At 41.8% G+C, this 19,841-nt stretch overlaps 1 protein-coding gene across 1 annotated transcript in view; it reads right to left on the minus strand.

The window, feature by feature from the left end:
* RAD9B (RAD9 checkpoint clamp component B) overlaps window positions 1-19,841 on the minus strand; it is a 650,494-nt gene that overhangs the window by 262,411 nt on the left and 368,242 nt on the right. The window contains exon 5 of the mRNA XM_069620274.1: window positions 7,924-8,023. Within this exon, the coding sequence (XP_069476375.1) occupies window positions 7,924-8,023 (100 nt within the window). The remainder of the gene's footprint in view (window positions 1-7,923; window positions 8,024-19,841) is intronic.

Below are 19,841 nucleotides of genomic sequence, written 5' to 3' on the forward strand. Positions count from 1 at the left end.
CCCAACAAGAGCTCAGCCCAAGCTGTAGGCAAATCGCTCTAATAGGGACTAAAGGTGGGAGACCCAAAACTAAGCGCCATATTTTCCGCACGTAAACCATGTGCCATTTCCTGATTTTGATATGAAGAAGCTCCAAGCCGTACATAATTGTTGGAGTAACCTTGGTTTTATAGCACTCGATCGCAAGCAATAGAGAAAAATGACAACATTTTGCATGGATTATCTTCATCTCTGTGATGAAAAAGTCAATTATCGCAGCAAATTTCTCTTTTTTTAGAGATATGTGATTTTTTTAGGCAGAAATGAAATCCAGATATACCAGGGCCTGAACCTCATCAATTTTCCTTCTGTTAATACTCCACTTAAAGGCTGTAAAGTTCAAATTTCTATTCTATATTAAAATGTGGGTCTTATTTGAATTGATCTTTGTAAGCCTATAGAAGTAACATATAGCATTAAGTCATCTGCATACGCCAGCCACCCTACTTATAATATGCCTATTATTGGTGGAAAAATAAGTTTCTGTAAAGTTATGGGGAGGTCAGAGATGTACAAATTAAAAAGACTACGAGTTTGATCATTTAAACCAGAGGCGACACCTACCATGCTATAAAAAGCCGGTGACATATCGAGGCTTGCTGTGTAAAGAGATTTTGCCCTCTCCTTAACAAGCTTACTCTTGCATAGGTAGAAACGTGCCTGTTCAAAGTGGTCCCCATTCCTTTTCTAAAACCCGTTGAAAGATGCTAAGCCTCTTTGTGTTGTCCTCTAATCCACAAGATTTTAAAGAAAAAACACAAAGTCCTTACTGGTAGAGTCGATTAACAAAATTATTCTATCACTAGATGGTGATAATCTATGCCCCTTTCTATAAATAAGAACTATTATCTCTTTGTGTCAGGAGTCTGGAATAATGAAATTGTGTGCTATCTGTTTAAGGAGAGTTAATAAGATGTTTGCTCATAATTGAACATCGCCCTTCAAGACCTGGTTAGAAACCCCATCCGGGACACACACTCTCATACTTTTTAATTTCCCTAAGACTGTCACCAGGCCTTCAAGATCAAAATACAATACCCATGGCGTTTGAGACAAATCAACCATACACCCAAAGAGGTGATTCTGTTTACCAAACAACTACCAGAATCACACAACCCAGTCAGATTCCATAATACAATTTGCTTGGCATGATCTCTGATATAATTCATGACCATTTAATAGTTGTCAAATGCCCCTCTTGTCTTGGCTACCTAGCAGTTTCCTCATTTTCTGGTTTCTTTGTATGTAACCTTGTATTTTATGAGTTTCCTGGCAGTTTTTATACATCTGCTTGACTCCCCTACACGCAGGCCCTCTTTCCTCACAACCCATACCTTTGTCCTGTGCAATTTTCCTGATTTCCAAATGCATGACTCGCTTGCGATCTCACACCTGTGAATCAAATGGATGGATATGCTTAGCATCAAAGGGGGACTGCACCCAAGTCTTTGACTAAACGAATTTAACTACTCAACTATCTAGTGTAACAGACAATTCTGTATGAGAGCATTTTGTTAACTTTACATGTTGTGGCCAACTACTCCAATTATTCTGGACACTCCGGTAAAAGCCCCTTAAATCAGACCATACATGAGAAATCCTATTGTCTGAGTTATTTACCATGAGACTTTTACAAGTAGAGGTTATACATCTTTGGCTCCCTGACCGCAAATTAAATTTCAAAACAAGTATAGCATGGTCACTTTTAGTATTGCGAGAGACCGCAAGAGAAACAATCGACTCAAGCATGGGAGAAAGACAAAGTCAATAGTGGAGTGGGAGTGTCACAGCCTTATCTCCCTCAAGGGGAGCCCCGCTTACCAGCTCAGCAGCATCCCTAGGCTTCGTAAATACCCAAGGCAAGACCATCACCATACTTACCAATTCAGCAGCATCCTTCGACCTCGGGGTAACCATGGCAAGACCATCGCCATACTTACCAATTCAGCAGCATCCTTCGACCTCGGAGTAACCATGGCAAGACCATCGCCATACTTACCATTTCGCAGCATTCTGTGGCTTCCTAGTCATCCGAAGCAGGTATCATCTCAACTCTCTCCCGTTAGCTGCTTCATCTGTTCTTCGAAGCCGCCCAACTTGCACTGCCCCCGATTTATTCATTCCTTCGGGGGTTCCTCCAACTCCAGCCCATCGAGGTCTGCAAGACAAAGTTAGCAGGTTAGTAATTTGCAAGGATGCTTTCAGCGCCGCGTGGCGACTCAGCTTACCTGCTTGAACCAGTCTTCGGCTTTCTTCGCGACCTCCACCACAACGAGGACAAGAGTTAGCTCATATACCAAAGACTTATTCTCACCTATAAAGACTTACTCTCATCGATAAAGACTTTGCTCTCACTTACTAAGACTTACCTGAAGAAGGAGTTGCAGCCGGTCTGAACTCCGGCCCTCGCCAGTGAAGCAACTCGGCAGAACGGGCCCAAAATCAATGCACCCCTGCCCGGAGCGGCAGGACGGAGAGCGCACCGTTAACATCAATAAGGTGAGAGTAGCCCTTAGGGAACCTGCACGGGAACGCGGGGGGTGGGCGATCTGGTAGGAAATTATCTAAGCTTCCCCTCCTGTCTTCTAGAGCTGAATCCGCTTATCCAGGGGTCCGGGATGACCGAGGGGTACCGAAGAGCGCTCAGGTGTGTGTCTGGAGATGTCCCCGTGGAAAAGAACAGGTGAGTGTTACAGGTAGAATGGGCTAAACCAAGTAGCTTGGCAGGGCCAGTCACCAGTGACATTGCCATTAATCCTACTAAAATCCCATTTCTTCATGAATTTGGCCCACAATAAACCTCTAGAGAATTTAATTTCCAAAGAGAAAGTTGATATTATTTCATTTGATTCCTGAGAAAGACAAGCATCGTCCTCTACACTTCCTAAATCAGAACAAAAACAATTAATATCCCCTGCACATAGAACCATAGATGAAGGATAGTAAGACAACTACTGCAAAAGTATTTTTTTCTAATCCGTTCTTATTGAATCCTCATTCTCCAATTCTGGATTTTTATGAACATTAATTCATAAAATAAATGTGTTTCAACACAAGAGTTTTCCGTTAAATTCACTGCAAGAATAGAATCAGAGTTTGAATTCCAAGGCTCAGGATCCCAGCCTATAGTATTATTTATAGCAACAAGTAAACCTCCTGAAGGGCAGACCCTCTCCTGCTTTTTTGCTTTCTTTATTATAAAACCGTCAATTACCAGGATTTCACCTAGCCAGGTTTCCTGAAAAAACAAGGAAATCTAAGGCTTTAGGCTTTTCCATCATTTAACAGTTCATGAAGCTATTGAATCCTCTTGTGTTCCAACTTAACAGTGAGGCCAAACGGAAATTAGAATCCTGGGCAAATCCCTCTGAGGTTTGGAACCCTCTTGCTGGGTTTTGGAGATGCCAAAGGAATCTATTGTACACTGTATATCAGAGTGGTTAATTTTGTCTGTGACACCACCAATATGAGATATTACATTATCATACTCCCTAACTATGGTTCACATTTGGGAGGATAGGTATCATACCCACTTTGTAAAGGCTCTTCCTGGGCCTCAATCACTAACCCCTGGCTAATTCAGAAAGAAGGTGCACTATACATTTCAAGTCTGCGGAAGAGAGCAATGACAATGAGCGAATACCTTTAAAAATAACCATAATTCTGGACCTATTCATCAGCAAAATAGTACGAAATTTCAAATAGAAAGGTGGTTTACTGTGAGGTTTGCCACCCCTTCTATGATTATTAAGAGTAGTTGTTAAAACATCCTCCCTCTTTCTCATTGCTGCTTCCACTGCGACAAGATTATTTGTCACACTTGTAGCATCCCTGTACCCCCTTCTCACAGTAACCTCCCTTTGACACATACTGTGGGGGGTTTCATCATCATTTACGAATAACACCAAATTAGTCATCCCTTGAGTTAGGTCCTGTTCCTCTTGGGGATGCACCACATTATTTGTGCAAAAGAAAATCTGATGTCCTTGCATTTTCTTATATTCTTCCTCTCCTCCCCCCCGACACGCCTACAAGTTGTGATCCTTTTGCTGTTTCTTTCTCTGTACACTTGTCTATGGGAGCAGAATCCATACATGCCAGTAATTGGGTGTCCTCAATTATTATAGTATCAGGAATGGAGCTTGTGATAGCATCCAGTACGGGGCTTGTAGGTAGTAGGATGATTATGCACCAAGTTCTCCCTGACTCGGGTAGCACGAAGAATAGTCCTCAAGAATTTCCGGGAACGTGAGTGACTATATGGCAGACCACTTTTCTGGTTTTTATTTTTTTTCTGTTGAAAAATACCAGGTCTTCTTCTACTCTGCCTATTTTTGTTAATGCCAGTTAAAACTAACTCAGTAGCAGGTAAGACTTTAGTACAGGCATCAGTATTATTGGACTGTGTTATTGAGTCTTTACAGATGTGATCAGCCTAGTTCTGCAGGTCCTTTAAAATCTCCTTCATATCTGTAAGTGAAACTGTATGAGACCTAACTCCAAGGCTTATGTTATGGTAAAGTTTCACCAGTGCTGGCAGAAGCACGGTTAAACCTGACAGTATTACCCCCTAAAACAGAGGTATCGTTAAACAATGATTACCCTTCCTGCATTAGGTGTCCCAATCCTGAATGAAAATCTCCATGCGGAATCACTTTCTACTACCTCCATAATATTCTGAGACTGGACAAACAGACATGGAGAGGCACTAAGATTGGTTGGGAGAATATCAAGTTCTGAGATTTCATCCTCAAAACGTAAACAAAGGTTTAAAAGAGAGCTGTTTGAGTTATCAAGAATCACGTTATCTTGTATCGCCTGTGGTACAATTGGGGGTTGTTGATTACTAATGTCCTCCCCCTCATTCAGAAGGGGCCCTTTGTGTACAACCTGAAGAGTTTCGTACTAGTTTGTGGAAGAAAACACTGTCATTTTGGAGCAGAACGTTGCTACTCTAGCTTGAGTGCTCCAAGACCTTCAACACTTCTTTGCCAACAGGAATTGCTTCTTTACTCCTCATATTATATAGTGTTCGCCCCCGCCCTTCATTATCAAAGAAGGAGTAACCATGCACTCGATATACAATTATGAGTTATCCTATTTCGAGTGCAGCCTTTAAAATGTCAGAGCACTTGTATATTGCCCTTTATTTCACAGTGGAAGTCGAGGCAGAAGATTTAAAGCTCCCACAGTTTGGGAAACCCTCTCAGCTCCACTGCTTTATGACAGCAACCGCACGTGGTCGCTCACATCAATTAATTCTCTTAACAAGCAGTAACATTACAAAGAAAGCAGGAAAAGTCGATTTGCTACCTTTTAGACACTGAGTTCGCTTTGCACACGAGTTGAGCCCAGAAACCACTTTGGAAAAGCCAGTTGACCACCTGTCACCAATATGTTCTTAGTTAAACTGTAGTTCAACTGCACTTGGCCAGCACTTCGTGCCGGCACTGTGTGCCACAGGCGTTTTTCATATTGGAAGTCCTCCTCTTCCCCGTGCTCGTTCAGTCAGTCAGTCACCTACTCTGTAGATCAGCTGCACCTGGCCAGCACTTCGTGCCAGCGATGTGAGCCACTGGCAATTTTTTATACTGGAGCTCCTCCTCTTCCTCCAGCTACTTCAGTCTGTCAGCTGGCTCCTCTGCGTTTCAACGGCATTTGGCCGGCGCTACACGCCACAGGCAATTTTTATAATAGAGCTCCTCCTCTCCCATGCTCGTTCAGTCACTTGGCTTTCCTGCAGTTCGACTGCACTTGGCCAGCACTTCACACGCATTTGTGAATTTAGTAATCATCCCATGATGGAGAACATTCTAACTCTGAGGTTCATAAAGGATTTGAAACCCAACTATAAAGTACTTGGGGTGCTGGCTAGGTCTTTATAACTCTCAAAGGGCTTACTATCCCACAATTAATATTTGGAATAAATATGGAATTAGTGAACATTTGTTTTGTTTGGCCCTTTCAAAATCTTTGTGTGACAAGGCAAGACAACTCTTGAGCCAAACAAAATTAAGTTCAACACCTTTATTTGTAGCAATCAGCAGATTTGGGTTTGGAGTAATGGTTCTCTCTACATTCAAAACACATTGGCTGCTAGGCCTTGGCTGGTCCAACAGTGAATAAACAGGGCACATCCAAAAAGGCAGGGAGTGTTACAAGTCTTGCAGGATTTGCTTGGTCTTCTAGGAATAAAGCGGATGGTATGAATGCCAGAAGGGCCTAGCTAAGGCGTTGAGATATAATACAAACAGGGGCAACTAAACTGAAAGTGTTAGAATATAGAACTAAACGTGTAAATTGATCTATCTGAGTGGAATCCTTGTCCTGGTCTGCTTTCCCTAAACCATTATGCATAGTTTTAGGGACTTAACGCCCAATTCACTTCTTGGGTAATTTACAGTCTCAGGAAAATAGTGCACAGCACACACCTTGGCTTCTCAGTTTCAGGGACATAACACCTCATATGCTTCTCGGCTTCCTTCTGGATTCTTCCTTGCACAGATATTTTCACCCTTCAAGGCTCCTTGGTACAATGTCTGCATATGTCTACAAGCCAGTACGTCCTGTACACCCGGGGATTATCTTAGCAGTAATCATTTTGCTGCCTCTCGCCAGGATATTACCATTAGCTTACCAGCATGTATTTCTGCCCCTTCCCAGAGTTGTTTGTCAGACTGTGCTATTATCACCCACCGGCAAGGTTCGCCCTCCTGGGCTTGAGCCCTCAGGCTTTCTCCTTCTGGTCACTGGCTCTTGCCAGGGTGTGACATAGAGAACTCAACAGGCGTGTGGCAATTTGCTATGCTTTTTCTCTGACCTCTGCCAGGTCTCAGATATGGCATTTAGTAGGCTGGTGATTTTCCTCCTTCCCTAGTGTTTAATTCATTATTTCTTAATTTTGTATTTGTAAGGCACCCATTGCAATACAGTGACTTTGTGGTGCCCCAAGGAAAGAGTGGGGAAATGAAATAGTTAAGTGTGCATTCTAAATAAGTTAAGTGCAGGAACAAGGATAGATGGAGATCAGCATATGGATCATGGTCTAAATAAGTTCTAGAAAGGGTCCAAGGTTTATAAAATATCAGATTCTAGCCTTCAGTGACCAGAATGGCCGGTGTCAAGCCAATGACAGTCATGAAGATCCCAAGAGGTGTAGAGTACCATACAGGACCCAAGGTGTTCTTTCCGGCATCTGAGTCATAGCCCTCAAAAAGGCACAGGGTTCTCCCCCTCCCTGTCTCTCTGGTTGCACCTTGTCATCACTGGATCTCCATCCTGATTATCTCAATTTCTGCTCGCTTTTATAGGGCTCTGAATCACTTTAATGGCCCAATAACCCTCACAATTGATTCTCCACTTAACTCAAATCCCAAACACTTATGGCCTCACTGCGGTTTCCCCTGCTTTCCCTCAGTTGTTTTACATCCCCTTTCTCAGACCCGAAGGTCCCATCTGTAGTGGTTAGCTAATGATCTATCTTGCACAGGAAGTTGAACTGGGGAGGTGGGCTCTAGAACATCCCAGTGTATCCCCTCTGGGTAGCTCATCACAAAGCTTTTGGGCATCCCTAACTCCCAGAGTCCCTTTAATCCCCCAGGTGGTTCCTCGAATGTGACGGTTCTGGTAAATACTGCAATAGGCCCTAGACTGCTCATTTATTTTGCTCTGTTAGCGTGATGCTATTTTGACTGTGAAACGTATTGAAAGATTTTAACAACTATAAAGTAAAATTGATTGTTTGCTTGAGCAATCAGATATCAATGAAATTGCGTCTTACTCACTAATAAAATCAGTGCTAAACTGGACAAACGAAATTCAGAAAAGCCATTCTATTAATAAAGCATCTATAAAATATTTCAAATATTGAAAAAATATATTTACCTTGATTGTATTTTAAGTATATTCGGACACATATGTTTGGCAAAAACAGCTTGCAACGGCTCACATTCTTGAAAGGTCAGATTATGGGTTTTTGTAATACCTAAAAATCAATCATCTTTTCGTTACACATCAGAGATACGCAGGTAACAGTTAACAAGTGGGTTTTCAAAAACCAACATACTTAATTTGTTGAATGTCATATTCGTTTAAATATTGTGGAAATAGGAAAAAAACAGCAGTTGATACAGTTCCACAAAATGCATTATTAAACATATATTTCCTTTTTTGATTTTTTAGATAAAAGAAAGTTTTCAAGGTAGAATTGTTGGCTCATCACCTCTGTGCCCCCTTTGCAACCAAAACCTGAATTCATAATGGGCCTCATTGCAAGTATGGCAGTAAGTGGTAAGAGTGGCGATAATTCTGTTACCTCCACCTTTACCATTCCACCAAATTAAGCATTCCAGGAAATGGGTGCTAATTATGCCGACGGAAGTAGCAGGAGCAGAATAAATACAGGCGGAATTACTACTGAAATCCAACAGAAAGTCACACTCTCGCACGCCACATCTCACACAAGTGCCTTTTGCCCCACTCCACATCCCACGAACACACATGCAACAGATACTCACACTGAAATGCATCCATCCACATACACTTACCTGCAGCACGCGTCCTGGCGCTTCTATCCCCAGTGGTGCTTGGGTGCCAAAAGGACTGGGACACGACTTTCTAAAGGTATTCCAATACCCGAATCTCGCTTCCTCAGCACAGAACCAACTGATGGGTCTCTGCCAGGGTTCCATGGACATCGCCTCTTACCTCAGCCGCTTCCGGCAGTTAGCAGAAAATGCTAAATGGCTGGAGGTAACACAAATAACTTTATTCCAAGGCCTTGGGAAAAATTCAAGGATGAGTTGGTGCATACCCCGAACCAGATACTTTACAAGGATTGATAGACCAGGTTCTGTGTTTAAACCATTGTCTCGCCGAAAGAAGGGGTGAACGAAGAAGAGTGGATCGCTTTCCATTATCTCGTACCACAGCCCTAAAACTGACTCAATCTTCTTCAAGAGAAGACGCTACAAATGCCAAGCCACTACGGCGGTTACGTGGGCCATTATCAGAAGCAGAAAAGAAATGGAGACAGACAAACTAGTTGTGTCTTTATTGTGGCAGAGCAGGACACTACCTTGGCACCTGTCCCTTGAGACAACTAAAGCCATTGGGAAACTACCGGGCCTGTTGGCAGTAGAGAGGGAAACAACTGGCTTCCACAATGCTACAGCCCTCCAGAAAGAAGAGCCAATGCCAGCCGTTCCCTTGCTTGAGCTCAAGGTGAATTACGTAGGGGTGGAAACAACTTGCCTACTGTGGCCCTGGTCGATTCGGCAGCCTCTGGGAAATATATAGACTGTGCAGTGGCCGAGGCAGACTCCATTCCCAGCTACGACAAGAAGCAGCCACGCCTGTGGAAGTTGTAGCTGTAACCCCATTAGCTGCCTGACTCATCAAACAGCACACAATACCACTGCTCCTGCAGATCACTGGCCATCAAGAACGTAATACTTTGGATGTCATTCAGACTCCTTAACCCATCGTACCAGGATTACCATGGCTCATACATCACAACCCTTATGTCAACTGGGAGACCTGACCAAAATGCTGAAATGCACTTGCACACCAAATTGTTAATGACAATTAAAGACAGATCTTTTATTGTGCTTAATGTTAAATAACTTCAGGCAAGAATTTGAGGTGCAGGGGAGAAAGACTCAGCCTTGGTATCTAGGCTGGTATATACTAGAGAACAGAAGAAATCCAAATCTTGGAAAGCTGCGTCCCCTGCACACTGTCAATGAGGCAATAAGCCTAAGGAGATGTAAAAACAGGTCTGACTGGTTTTGAGAAGACTTTTTGTATATTTTACACACATACAGTGTATACAATTATTAGAATGACAGTGATATGTAATTCAATACATCCAAAGAATGACATACAATAATTCTGTTAGTTTTTAGAGGAAAAGATGTCTTCTCTTTTTTATTATTTTCAGGTTGGCCCAAAGCATTTCGAGATTCATATTCTCTTCATCAGGGGCATAAATGTTCAATAAGAGAGGGAGAGAGCAGTGGTTGCTGAAGGTAGTCTAGTGAGGAAGCTCCGTTCTCCTAAGGGAGAATAAGAGCATAAGTGCCTGCAGTCCGTGTAGGCTTAAGAAGTAGCCCTATGATGTGAAAGAGAACTTACTTTCAATTAGATGATAGAAGAAGCAACAGTCCACGGCAGGATTGCGATCAGGAAGCCCAGCTCTCAGACCAGATCTGTTGCGGACTGTTTATTTATACTCAATGATGGAGCCGTGACGCCACTCGCGCATGTGCGAGCGGCGTCACAACAACCATGACGTCATTCGCGAGCACCGTAATGTCAGGAAATATCAGGATGCGTGTGCGCGGGCGGCGGCAATAACACGTCACCCGACACCCTGTGATCAATATGAAGGTAAGTAGACGAGACGTGATAACATAATTGTTGTCACGCGCTATTCAGGTCTGTGAAAGTAGAATGGTATAGAGGCTTACTATTCACTGTGTGTCTATGAAAAAAAGTGAAAAGAAGTCATATAAAAAGGTATTATGTTGCATGTCAAACTGCAACAGCCTACTGCCACAAAATAATGGTGCAAACAGCTAAAGGGCCATTCATGAAAGCTGCATTAATGAAAAAGATAAGAACAATGGTTTGATCATTGCAATAAAAACAATCCAAGTACACTGGAGAGCATTGTTGTGATTCAATGTTGACTATCCAGAATATCCAACTTTTACATATTAACATTTCAAAGAAAAGGAAGGACAGACACCTGTACAAATTGTCTAACCCAAAACAGAAGGGTGTACAATCTATTGTCAGTACCATCCTAAAGGGTGTTATAATCAGGGAATCCTAGAAACAAATTACCGGTTATTAGGCAAACATTGTGTGAATGTGAAAAATAGCCATGTTTACAGAAATGGACCTAAATAATAGTCCTCATTAAGGCCCAGTGGGGTAATTGCGTCAAGTTTATTGATCCAGAACAGTTCTCTCTGGGCCAATAGTTTAGGTAGATTACCTCCCCTGCTGAGGGGATGTAGAACCTCCAGAATCACTAATCGCATTTGACAGACATTGTGTCTTGAGTCACGGAAATGTCTGAAGACTGGTGATTTTATGTTCTGTGTCCTGATGCACGATTTGTGTTCCGTTCATCTATCCTTTGCCCTTCTGTTTGTCTTGCCGACATAGTATTTCCCGCAAGGGCAGCGAATTGCGTAGATGACATTTTTGGTGTTGTATGTTGCGAAGTGCTTCAACATGATTTTTTTACCAGTATATGGGTGACGGATGTGGTCTCCTTTAATTAGGTTATTACAATGCTGGCAATGTAGGCAAGCGAAAGTGCCAAATTTTGGTTTACTTAGGGTCTTCTGGGTTGTTGATTTGCTCCTTTCCGCTCTTATCAATTGGTCTCTGAAGTTCTTTCCACGTTTATAGGCCATCATAGGGGGATCTGGAAATAAGTTGGATAAAGTTTCATCTGATTTGATCAAGTTCCAGTTTTTATGGATGATTCTCTTAATTTGGAAAATTTGACACGCATATGAAAACTAAGATCTTCCGTAAACCCACAGGTGTGAACAGTTGTCTGCATCATGCAAGCCATCACCCTAAACATCTCAAAGACAATTTACCATACAGTCAGTTGTTAAGACTCAAAAGAATTACCTCTGAAACGGACACACTACAAGAAGAATACAATACCATGAAGAAAAGGTTCTTAGACAGAGGATTTCCTCCAGAGACCATCGGCAAAGCCATCATACGCACTGAGGCACATGACAGAAATTTACTCTTACAGGCCAATCGAAAGAAAGAAGAAAAAAATCTGATACAATATTCAAGTCAAAGTTTCCAAATTAAGAGAATCATCCATAAAAACTGGAACTTGATCAAATCAGATGAAACTTTATCCAACTTATTTCCAGATCCCCCTATGATGGCCTACGAAAGTGGAAAGAACTTCAGAGACCAATTGATAAGAGCGGAAAGGAGCAAATCAACAACCCAGAAGACCCTAAGTAAACCAAAATTTGGCACTTTCGCTTGCCTACATTGCCAGCATTGTAATAACCTAATTAAAGGAGAGCACATCCGTCACCCACATACTGGTAAAAAAATCATGTTGAAGCACTTTGCAACATGCAACACCAAAAATGTCATCTATGCCATACGCTGCCCTTGCGGGAAATACTATGTCGGCAAGACAAACAGAAGCGCAAAGGATAGATGGACGGAACACAAATCGTGCACCAGGACACAGAAAATAAAATCACCAGTCTTCAGACATTTCCGTGACTCAAGACACAATGTCTGTCAAATGCGATTAGTGATTCTGGAGGTTCTACATCCCCTCAGCAGGGGAGGTAATCTACCTAAACTATTGGCCCAGAGAGAACTGTTCTGGATCAATAAACTTGACGCAATGACCCCACTGGGCCTTAATGAGGACTATTATTTAGGTCCATTTCTGTAAACATGGCTATTTTTCACATTCACACAATGTTTGCCTAATAACCGGTAATTTGTTTCTAGGATTCCCTGATTATAACACCCTTTAGGATGGTACTGACAATAGATTGTACACCCTTCTGTTTTGGGTTAGACAATTTGTACAGGTGTCTGTTCTTCCTTTTCTTTGAAATGTTAATATGTAAAAGTTGGATATTCTGGATAGTCAACATTGAATCACAACAATGCTCTCCAGTGTACTTGGATTGTTTTTATTGCAATGATCAAACCATTGTGCTTATCTTTTTCATTAATGCAGCTTTCATGAATGGCCCTTTAGCTGTTTGCACCATTATTTTGTGGCAGTAGGCTGTTGCGGTTTGACATGCAACATAATACCTTTTTATATGACTTCTTTTCACTTTTTTTCATAGACACACAGTGAATAGTGAGCCTCTATACCATTCTACTTTCACAGACCTGAATAGCGCGTGACAACAGTTATGTTATCACGTCTCGTCTACTTACCTTCATATTGATCACAGGGTGTCGGGTGACGTGTTATTGCCGCCGCCCGCGCACACGCATCCTGATATTTTCTGACATTACGGTGCTCGCGAATGACGTCATGGTTGTTGTGACGCCGCTCGCACATGCGCGAGTGGCGTCACGGCTCCATCATTGAGAATAAATAAACAGTCCGCGACAGATGCGGTCTGAGAGCTTGGCTTCTTGACCGCAATCCTGCCGTGGACTGTTGCTTCTTCTATCATCTAATTGAAAGTAAGTTCTCTTTCACATCATAGGGCTACTTCTTAAGCCTACATGGACTGCAGGCACTTATGCTCTTATTCTCCCTTAGGAGAACGGAGCTTCCTCACTAGACTACCTTCAGCAACCACTGCTCTCTCCCTGTACTTCAATCCACTATCTTACCGGAAGAAGGGTGAGTTCTCCTTCTCCCCACCTCTTCCCTACTTTATATTCAGGCTCTATTTATTTATTTTAATTTTTTCTAGGCATTATTATGTCTCAAGATAGTATATCCATGTAAATTAAAGGTTCGTAATGTGTAGAAATCTTGTTAAAACTACATTATTCTCAATCTTGGTCTCACATCACATAATATTTCGGTATCAAATGTACAATATGAATCAAATCATTGCACTCTCAACAATTGTACCCTAGCAAGGTCAGGTTCATTGAGGAACTTGTAAGGGGATGTCCCTCTTTATAAATTGTGTTTTTTTTACTGTTTTCTATGAAAAGTGATTCAACTTGGTTAATTATTTTTCTTTTGACCTTTTGTAAAAAGTGATTAATGCTCGATTAATTATTTGTAGATTAAAGTGAAAGAGTTATTGAAGATTTATGCCCCTGATGAAGAGAATATGAATCTCGAAACGCGTTGGGCCAACCTGAAAATAATAAAAAAGGAGAAGACATCTTTTCCTCTAAAAACTAACAGAATTATTGTATGTCATTCTTTGGATGTATTGAATTACATATCACTGTCATTCTAAAAATTGTATACACTGTATGTGTGTAAAATATATAAAAAGTCTTCTCGAAACCAGTCAGACCTGTTTTTACATCTCCTTTGGCTTATTGCCTCATTGACAGTGTGCAGGGGACGCAGCTTTCCAAGATTTGGATTTCTTCTGTTCTCAACTGGGAGACCTGAACCATCATATTCTGTTCCAACCTCTGCACTACCTGTCATTGGGTCAATTTTTCAAAGAACAGTAAACCCCAAACAAATCGAGCTCTCCTTCACTGAACCGATGTATATCTGTTCTCTCAACAACATACCTGCTGCTTACCAGAACCTTAGCTCGGTCTTTGCAGAACCAGAAGCAAGACCGCTAGCTCCACATCGGCCATATGATTGCAAAACTGAGGTACTTCCCGATAAAAGGACACCACATGGACACATCTATTCCTTGCACCTCATGTGAAGGACGTCCCACAAGAGTACATACACGATAGCCTAGAGAAAGGCTACATCACACCATCCAAATCACCTGCAGGGGAACGATTGTTATTCGTACCGAAAAAGGAAGGCACCCTGAGGCATTGTATTAATTTCCACCACATAAATGAAATAACATAAAAAGATTGTTATCCTCTACCGCTGATACGTAATATCTTAGAATCCCTGCAGAACATCAACTCACTAAACACGACCTTAGAGGGGCTTACCACCTCGTGCGAATCAAAGAGGGAGATGAATGGAAAACAGCATTCAAATCGCCTCTGGGGCATTGTGAAAACTGCTTTACGCCCTTCGTCCTATGTAATGTCCAAGCCCTCTTCCAGCATTTCATGGGCCGTGTATTGGCAGTCTTGATCGGATTGGTTATCTGGGACTACCTGGATGACTTTCCTGTTTTCTCTGCTTCCTTGGTCCAGCACATCCACCATGTTTGCTTCATGCTTCAACGGCAGATAGACCATCATCTCTATGTTAAGACAGAGTAATGCCAGTTCCATCAAACCAAGATCAAATGTGTGGCATATCAAATAAGTCAGGAAGGTATTTAAATGGACCCAAGATATATCCAGGATCACCAATTGGAAGAACCCACAGGACGACAAGGCCACTCAGAGTTTCTTGTATTTCGCTCATTATTACAGACGTTTCATACCTGAGTTTGCCCACCTTACTTCATGCTTGACACGTCTATTACACACCAAAACCCAGTTGTTATGGGACTTCTAAGTGGAACACTCCATTCAACGTCTTAAATTGCCCTTCGCGCTGGTCCTACTTTGCATCATCCTGATGATACCAGGCGTTTTATTGTTGAAGCAGATGCAGCACATGGGGCAGTAGGCGGTAGGCGCTGTCCAACAGGATACAGACACCAACCAAGAACATCCAGTGGCTTATTCTTCTAGGAATTACTAGCCATTATGGAAGCCTTTAGCGAATGGTGGCACCATTTTCAAGGCAGTCCTTTCCCAGTCAAAGTAGAACTGATCACAGGAACCTAAAGTATCTACGTTCTCTGCAGTGCCAGAGCAGCTGATAAGCCGATGGGCCTTCTTCTTTTCACATTATGATTTCCACATAACGAATGTCCCTGGCACACAGAATAAAAGAGTGGATGCTTGATCAAGGTTTCTTGATGATGAACCAAGCAATGAATCTGCTCCTGTCTGCTTAACCCATCCAAACATTTCCTGAGGGCTGTAGAACCATACCTATAATTCATCAGATAAGACTTGGCTATCGATCTAACTATGACAGACCTACAAAAGCACCTGGTGCGGTATCATCAGATGGTCTCCTTTTCCGTTTTGGTAAGCTATACCTAGTATCAGAAGAACTTCATACCGCTACAAAGCATAAAAAAGGCAGTGTCACATAGCAATTTGCTATGCAATTCTTTAGGTTGGCTAATTAAATTGACACTTGTGTAGCAAAGCTAGTTATTTAATTTACCATATTCAATGAAAGCACAGCTCACCCTGCATTCCACTCTTGCCCTTGGGTCACTCTCCACCCCCTTCTCTCTGTTCCCTGCAGTTCAGAGGGGATAATGGATATAGAGTGCAGCGGTACTCATCTCCTCTACTCTAACTGGCAAAGGCCTGTGTGGGAGTGCTAGGCAAGAGTTTGTTTTTTGTTTTCTTTTCCAAATAATTGAAAACCAGAAGTAACCAGATGATACTTTTATCAAGCTGACTATATCGTGTCTGGCAAAAACCAGTATTTGCTAACTTTATTTTTTAAAACAGTCCTGTAATTTCATTCCTAAAAAATTAAGTTGTTAAATAATGCATAATTTGAGTATTTCTTTTTATTATTTTTTGTTATTACTTGTCTTAATTGCATAACAATGTTTACAAGAATGCAGTTTGAAACATTTCACCACGTCCTTTTCCCAGTAAAGATACACAGTAAGAAGAAAGAGGTCCATCAAAAACCAGGAAGAGGAAGCAGAAAGAGTAGCAATAAAGTCACGAAAAGAGCAAAGTGACCATATAACTTGAGCAGCTTCATGTTCCTAAGAAGGTCCACGACTTCTCATTCATTCCCAGGTGTCTGCTCCAAGCCAATATTCTGGAAAAACCATGATACAGCGATCACCCACAATGACTTGTCACCACTCATTAGACGGGTCCACCATACTTCCTCTTTATATATATATGTAAATCAGCAAGAATGTGTCCCAGGTAAATGGATCTTTCTCCTTCCGTCCCTAGGCACGATAGAAGCAAGTGTCTAGTTGTTTCTACTTGATCTGGCTTCTTACAAAAGCAGCATTTGTTGGAGCTTGAATTGCCTCTTATTGCCAGGATTTCGTTTGCTTTTAGCAGGTTTAGACAAATTCGCAAGAAGCTATGCCGTACCCCTTTATCGCTGAATTTTGCCAGATAAGTCATTACTTGGTTTACTCTCTTAGTGTTGGTCGGCAGGCTCATAGTTAGCTTGTTTTTCGCTGATACGTCCAGTGTCTTTATCCAGTCAAATTCCGACAGTTTCTTTTTGACTTTGGTGGGGTTATTCATAAGTTCGTCTTCTGAACCTCCTATCTCGTCCAAAAGGCACTTATTCTCTGATGACCAATGCGTTAACATTTTGATTTTCCCTCCGTCTATTTCTCTGTTGATGATGTCGAAAATCATTGGGCCTGAAGGGAGAATAACCTTCCTATACATTATTAAGGAGTTAAATGCAACCATCCCACTGAATGACATCAAACTCAGCTCACGACGGATCAATGCTTCAGGAGTCGACTGTGGTAAGGCCAGAATTTTGTGCCGGAAAAGGCCCTCCAGTTTTTGCCAAATTTTTGCTGGAATATTAGGCATAGCTTCCACTCCATAAATTAGCCCTGGAACCACTTTGGCCTTATAGTAGTTCAGAACTGGGATAAGCGAAAAGTGGCTGTATTTCCTGTCCACGGCCTTGTTCTGTGCTGTCAATGATTGATCTTTTCATACATGATTAACTGCATTGGAATTTTCGAAAGGCTATCATTCAGAGTTACTCCCAGATATTTAAAACTCTTCACCTTTTCCAATTGGACACTGTCTATGTACCATTTATGTTTTTCCGTCTTCTTTGATGTTCTTTCAAAAGACATTATTTTTGTTTTTGCTTTGTTGAGTTCCAGATTGTTTTCCTTAATATAGGCTGAGAGGTTGTTCAATTGCCTCTGGAGACCCACCGCCGTCTGTTCCAGAAGAATGATGTCATCGGCATAAAGAAGTCTCGAAACCTTTACTTCGCCTAATGTCGTAGGAAATGCTCTTATCCTTTGCAGGTAGTTCTTGAAGTCTGCAAAATATGAATTATACAGGGCTGGCACCAGGGGACATCCCTGTTTAACTCCTCTTGCCATGATCTTCTTCAACAAGAGCCCTGCTTGACTGAGTCTAATTCACAACGATGTTCCGGAGTAGAGGGCCTTTATAGGCTCCAGAATTGAGCTAGGGCATTTCCATTTGTCCAATTTCCTCCACAGGGTTTCTCAGTTTCTCGGTTGACCTAGTCAAATGCCTGGACCAGGTCAACAAAAAACATGAAGACACAGGGCCTTCCCTCCATGACCTTGGCTTTCAGGGTATTCAACAGTAGAATGTTCGCAGTTGTTCCCATATTTTTAACGAAACTGTCTGTAAAGGATCGGTACACCCGGCCTGTTTCGTCCATGCCCGGAAACTGTCCAATGCAAGTGATCCAATTTGAGTATTTCTAATGTAAAACACTTTATCTTCCTCATGCTTTACAGTAAGGTTTAGGTTACTGTGTCAAAATCTCATAGTGTCAACTATATTTTATTTTGTTGACGAGTGAACACTTTTGAAAATGTACATGATTAAACGGCCAAATGCTTTTGACGGCAAACCTAGTTCTGTAAGCTACTGGTTGCATACATCTGCCGATCTCATACCCCTCGGTAGTCTAACTCATCACCTTGCTGCTTTATACCAGCTACCCTGAAAGTGAGATGGCCGCAAACTACAATATTCTACCCAGTTTGCCAAGTTCTCTGCCTGCCACTCCACCCGTTCTTATTAGACTTACTTTCTTTCCTCTTACATAATGAATACACAAATCTAACTAGAAATGTACACAATGTAGTGATCAATAGTTCCTTCCAGTCTATACATCTACAGATCTACTGCACTACCAAATACTGTAGTAATGTCTTACCTCAGCGGTACAAAAACTGTTGGTCTAGTGGAATTTTAAAGAATTTGTAAGGCCTGACTCATCCCACAAATGTCTTACCTCAGCGGTACAAAAACTGTTGTATAGCTGCTCCAGAGCTCACTTTGCTCTATGATTATAATTTCATTATATATTACCATCTCCAGGAGAGAACTGGACACACTGTTTTCAGGGCCTTCCATAATATCTATTTATGTATGTGTCCATTCATGCAGCTAACCTTTTACATTTTTCAGACACTCATCCAGGGCTTGTGAAGTCTACTTGCCCACTCGCATAGACAATTAGATTTTATGAAGGGCAAGCACTATTTCCAGGGGATGTTTGAAACTTTTATTTAACATTTACTTTGTTTGCAGTACATGTCAAGTAAAGGTTTCACTGTGCATGGAGGACCTCTGGGTGGCAGCAGAGTGCCAATCAAAGTGGGTCTGTGGTGACATGCACCATTTTACAGACAGCACATTTACATTTTTTGCCGCGTGGCGAGTGCTTTTTTCTTAGGTCGAGTAGGTAAACTAAGATACTCGACTTGCAGGTCTAGTGGAATTTTAAAGAATTTGCAAGGCCTGACTCATCCCACAAATGTCTTACCTCAGCGGTACAAAAACTGTTCTATAGCTGCTCATTTTATGTCTTGGGTACAAATAACTTCTGGTGACATTAAACATATTAGTACAACATTCTCATCAAATGGGTGTGTTTGCTAATCAAGAAAATATTCATTAGCAAACTCTGTTAATCATTTTTTGAAAACTAATTTATGTCTTGCCGCTGTAATGGCTGGTTACCATGATTCCCGTATGGGCGGACATCACAGAAGAAAGGCTGTACTCAACCTGATAACCAGACAACTTTGGTGGCCCAACATGTAAAGCAGTACACTATCAGTGGTCCAGTATGTGCCCAGACCAAGACAGACACACACCCCTGGAGGAACATCCATATCCCTGGCATATCATAGCAAAGGACTTCATCGTTGAGTTGCCAAATTCCAAAGGGTGCACATGCATCATGGTGGTGGTAGATTGCTTCAGCAAAATGGTGCACTTCATTTATTTGCCTAAATTACCCACAGCCGCCCGGATGGCACAGTACTTTCTACATGAGATATACCGACTGTATGATCTCCCCTATAAAATCATCTCAGAGAGAGCAACACAGTATATCTCACGCT

This window comes from Ambystoma mexicanum, chromosome 10 (genome assembly GCF_040938575.1).
Source record: "Ambystoma mexicanum isolate Mex_15411 chromosome 10, UKY_AmexF1_1, whole genome shotgun sequence".
Classification (NCBI taxonomy): Eukaryota; Metazoa; Chordata; class Amphibia; order Caudata; family Ambystomatidae; genus Ambystoma; species Ambystoma mexicanum.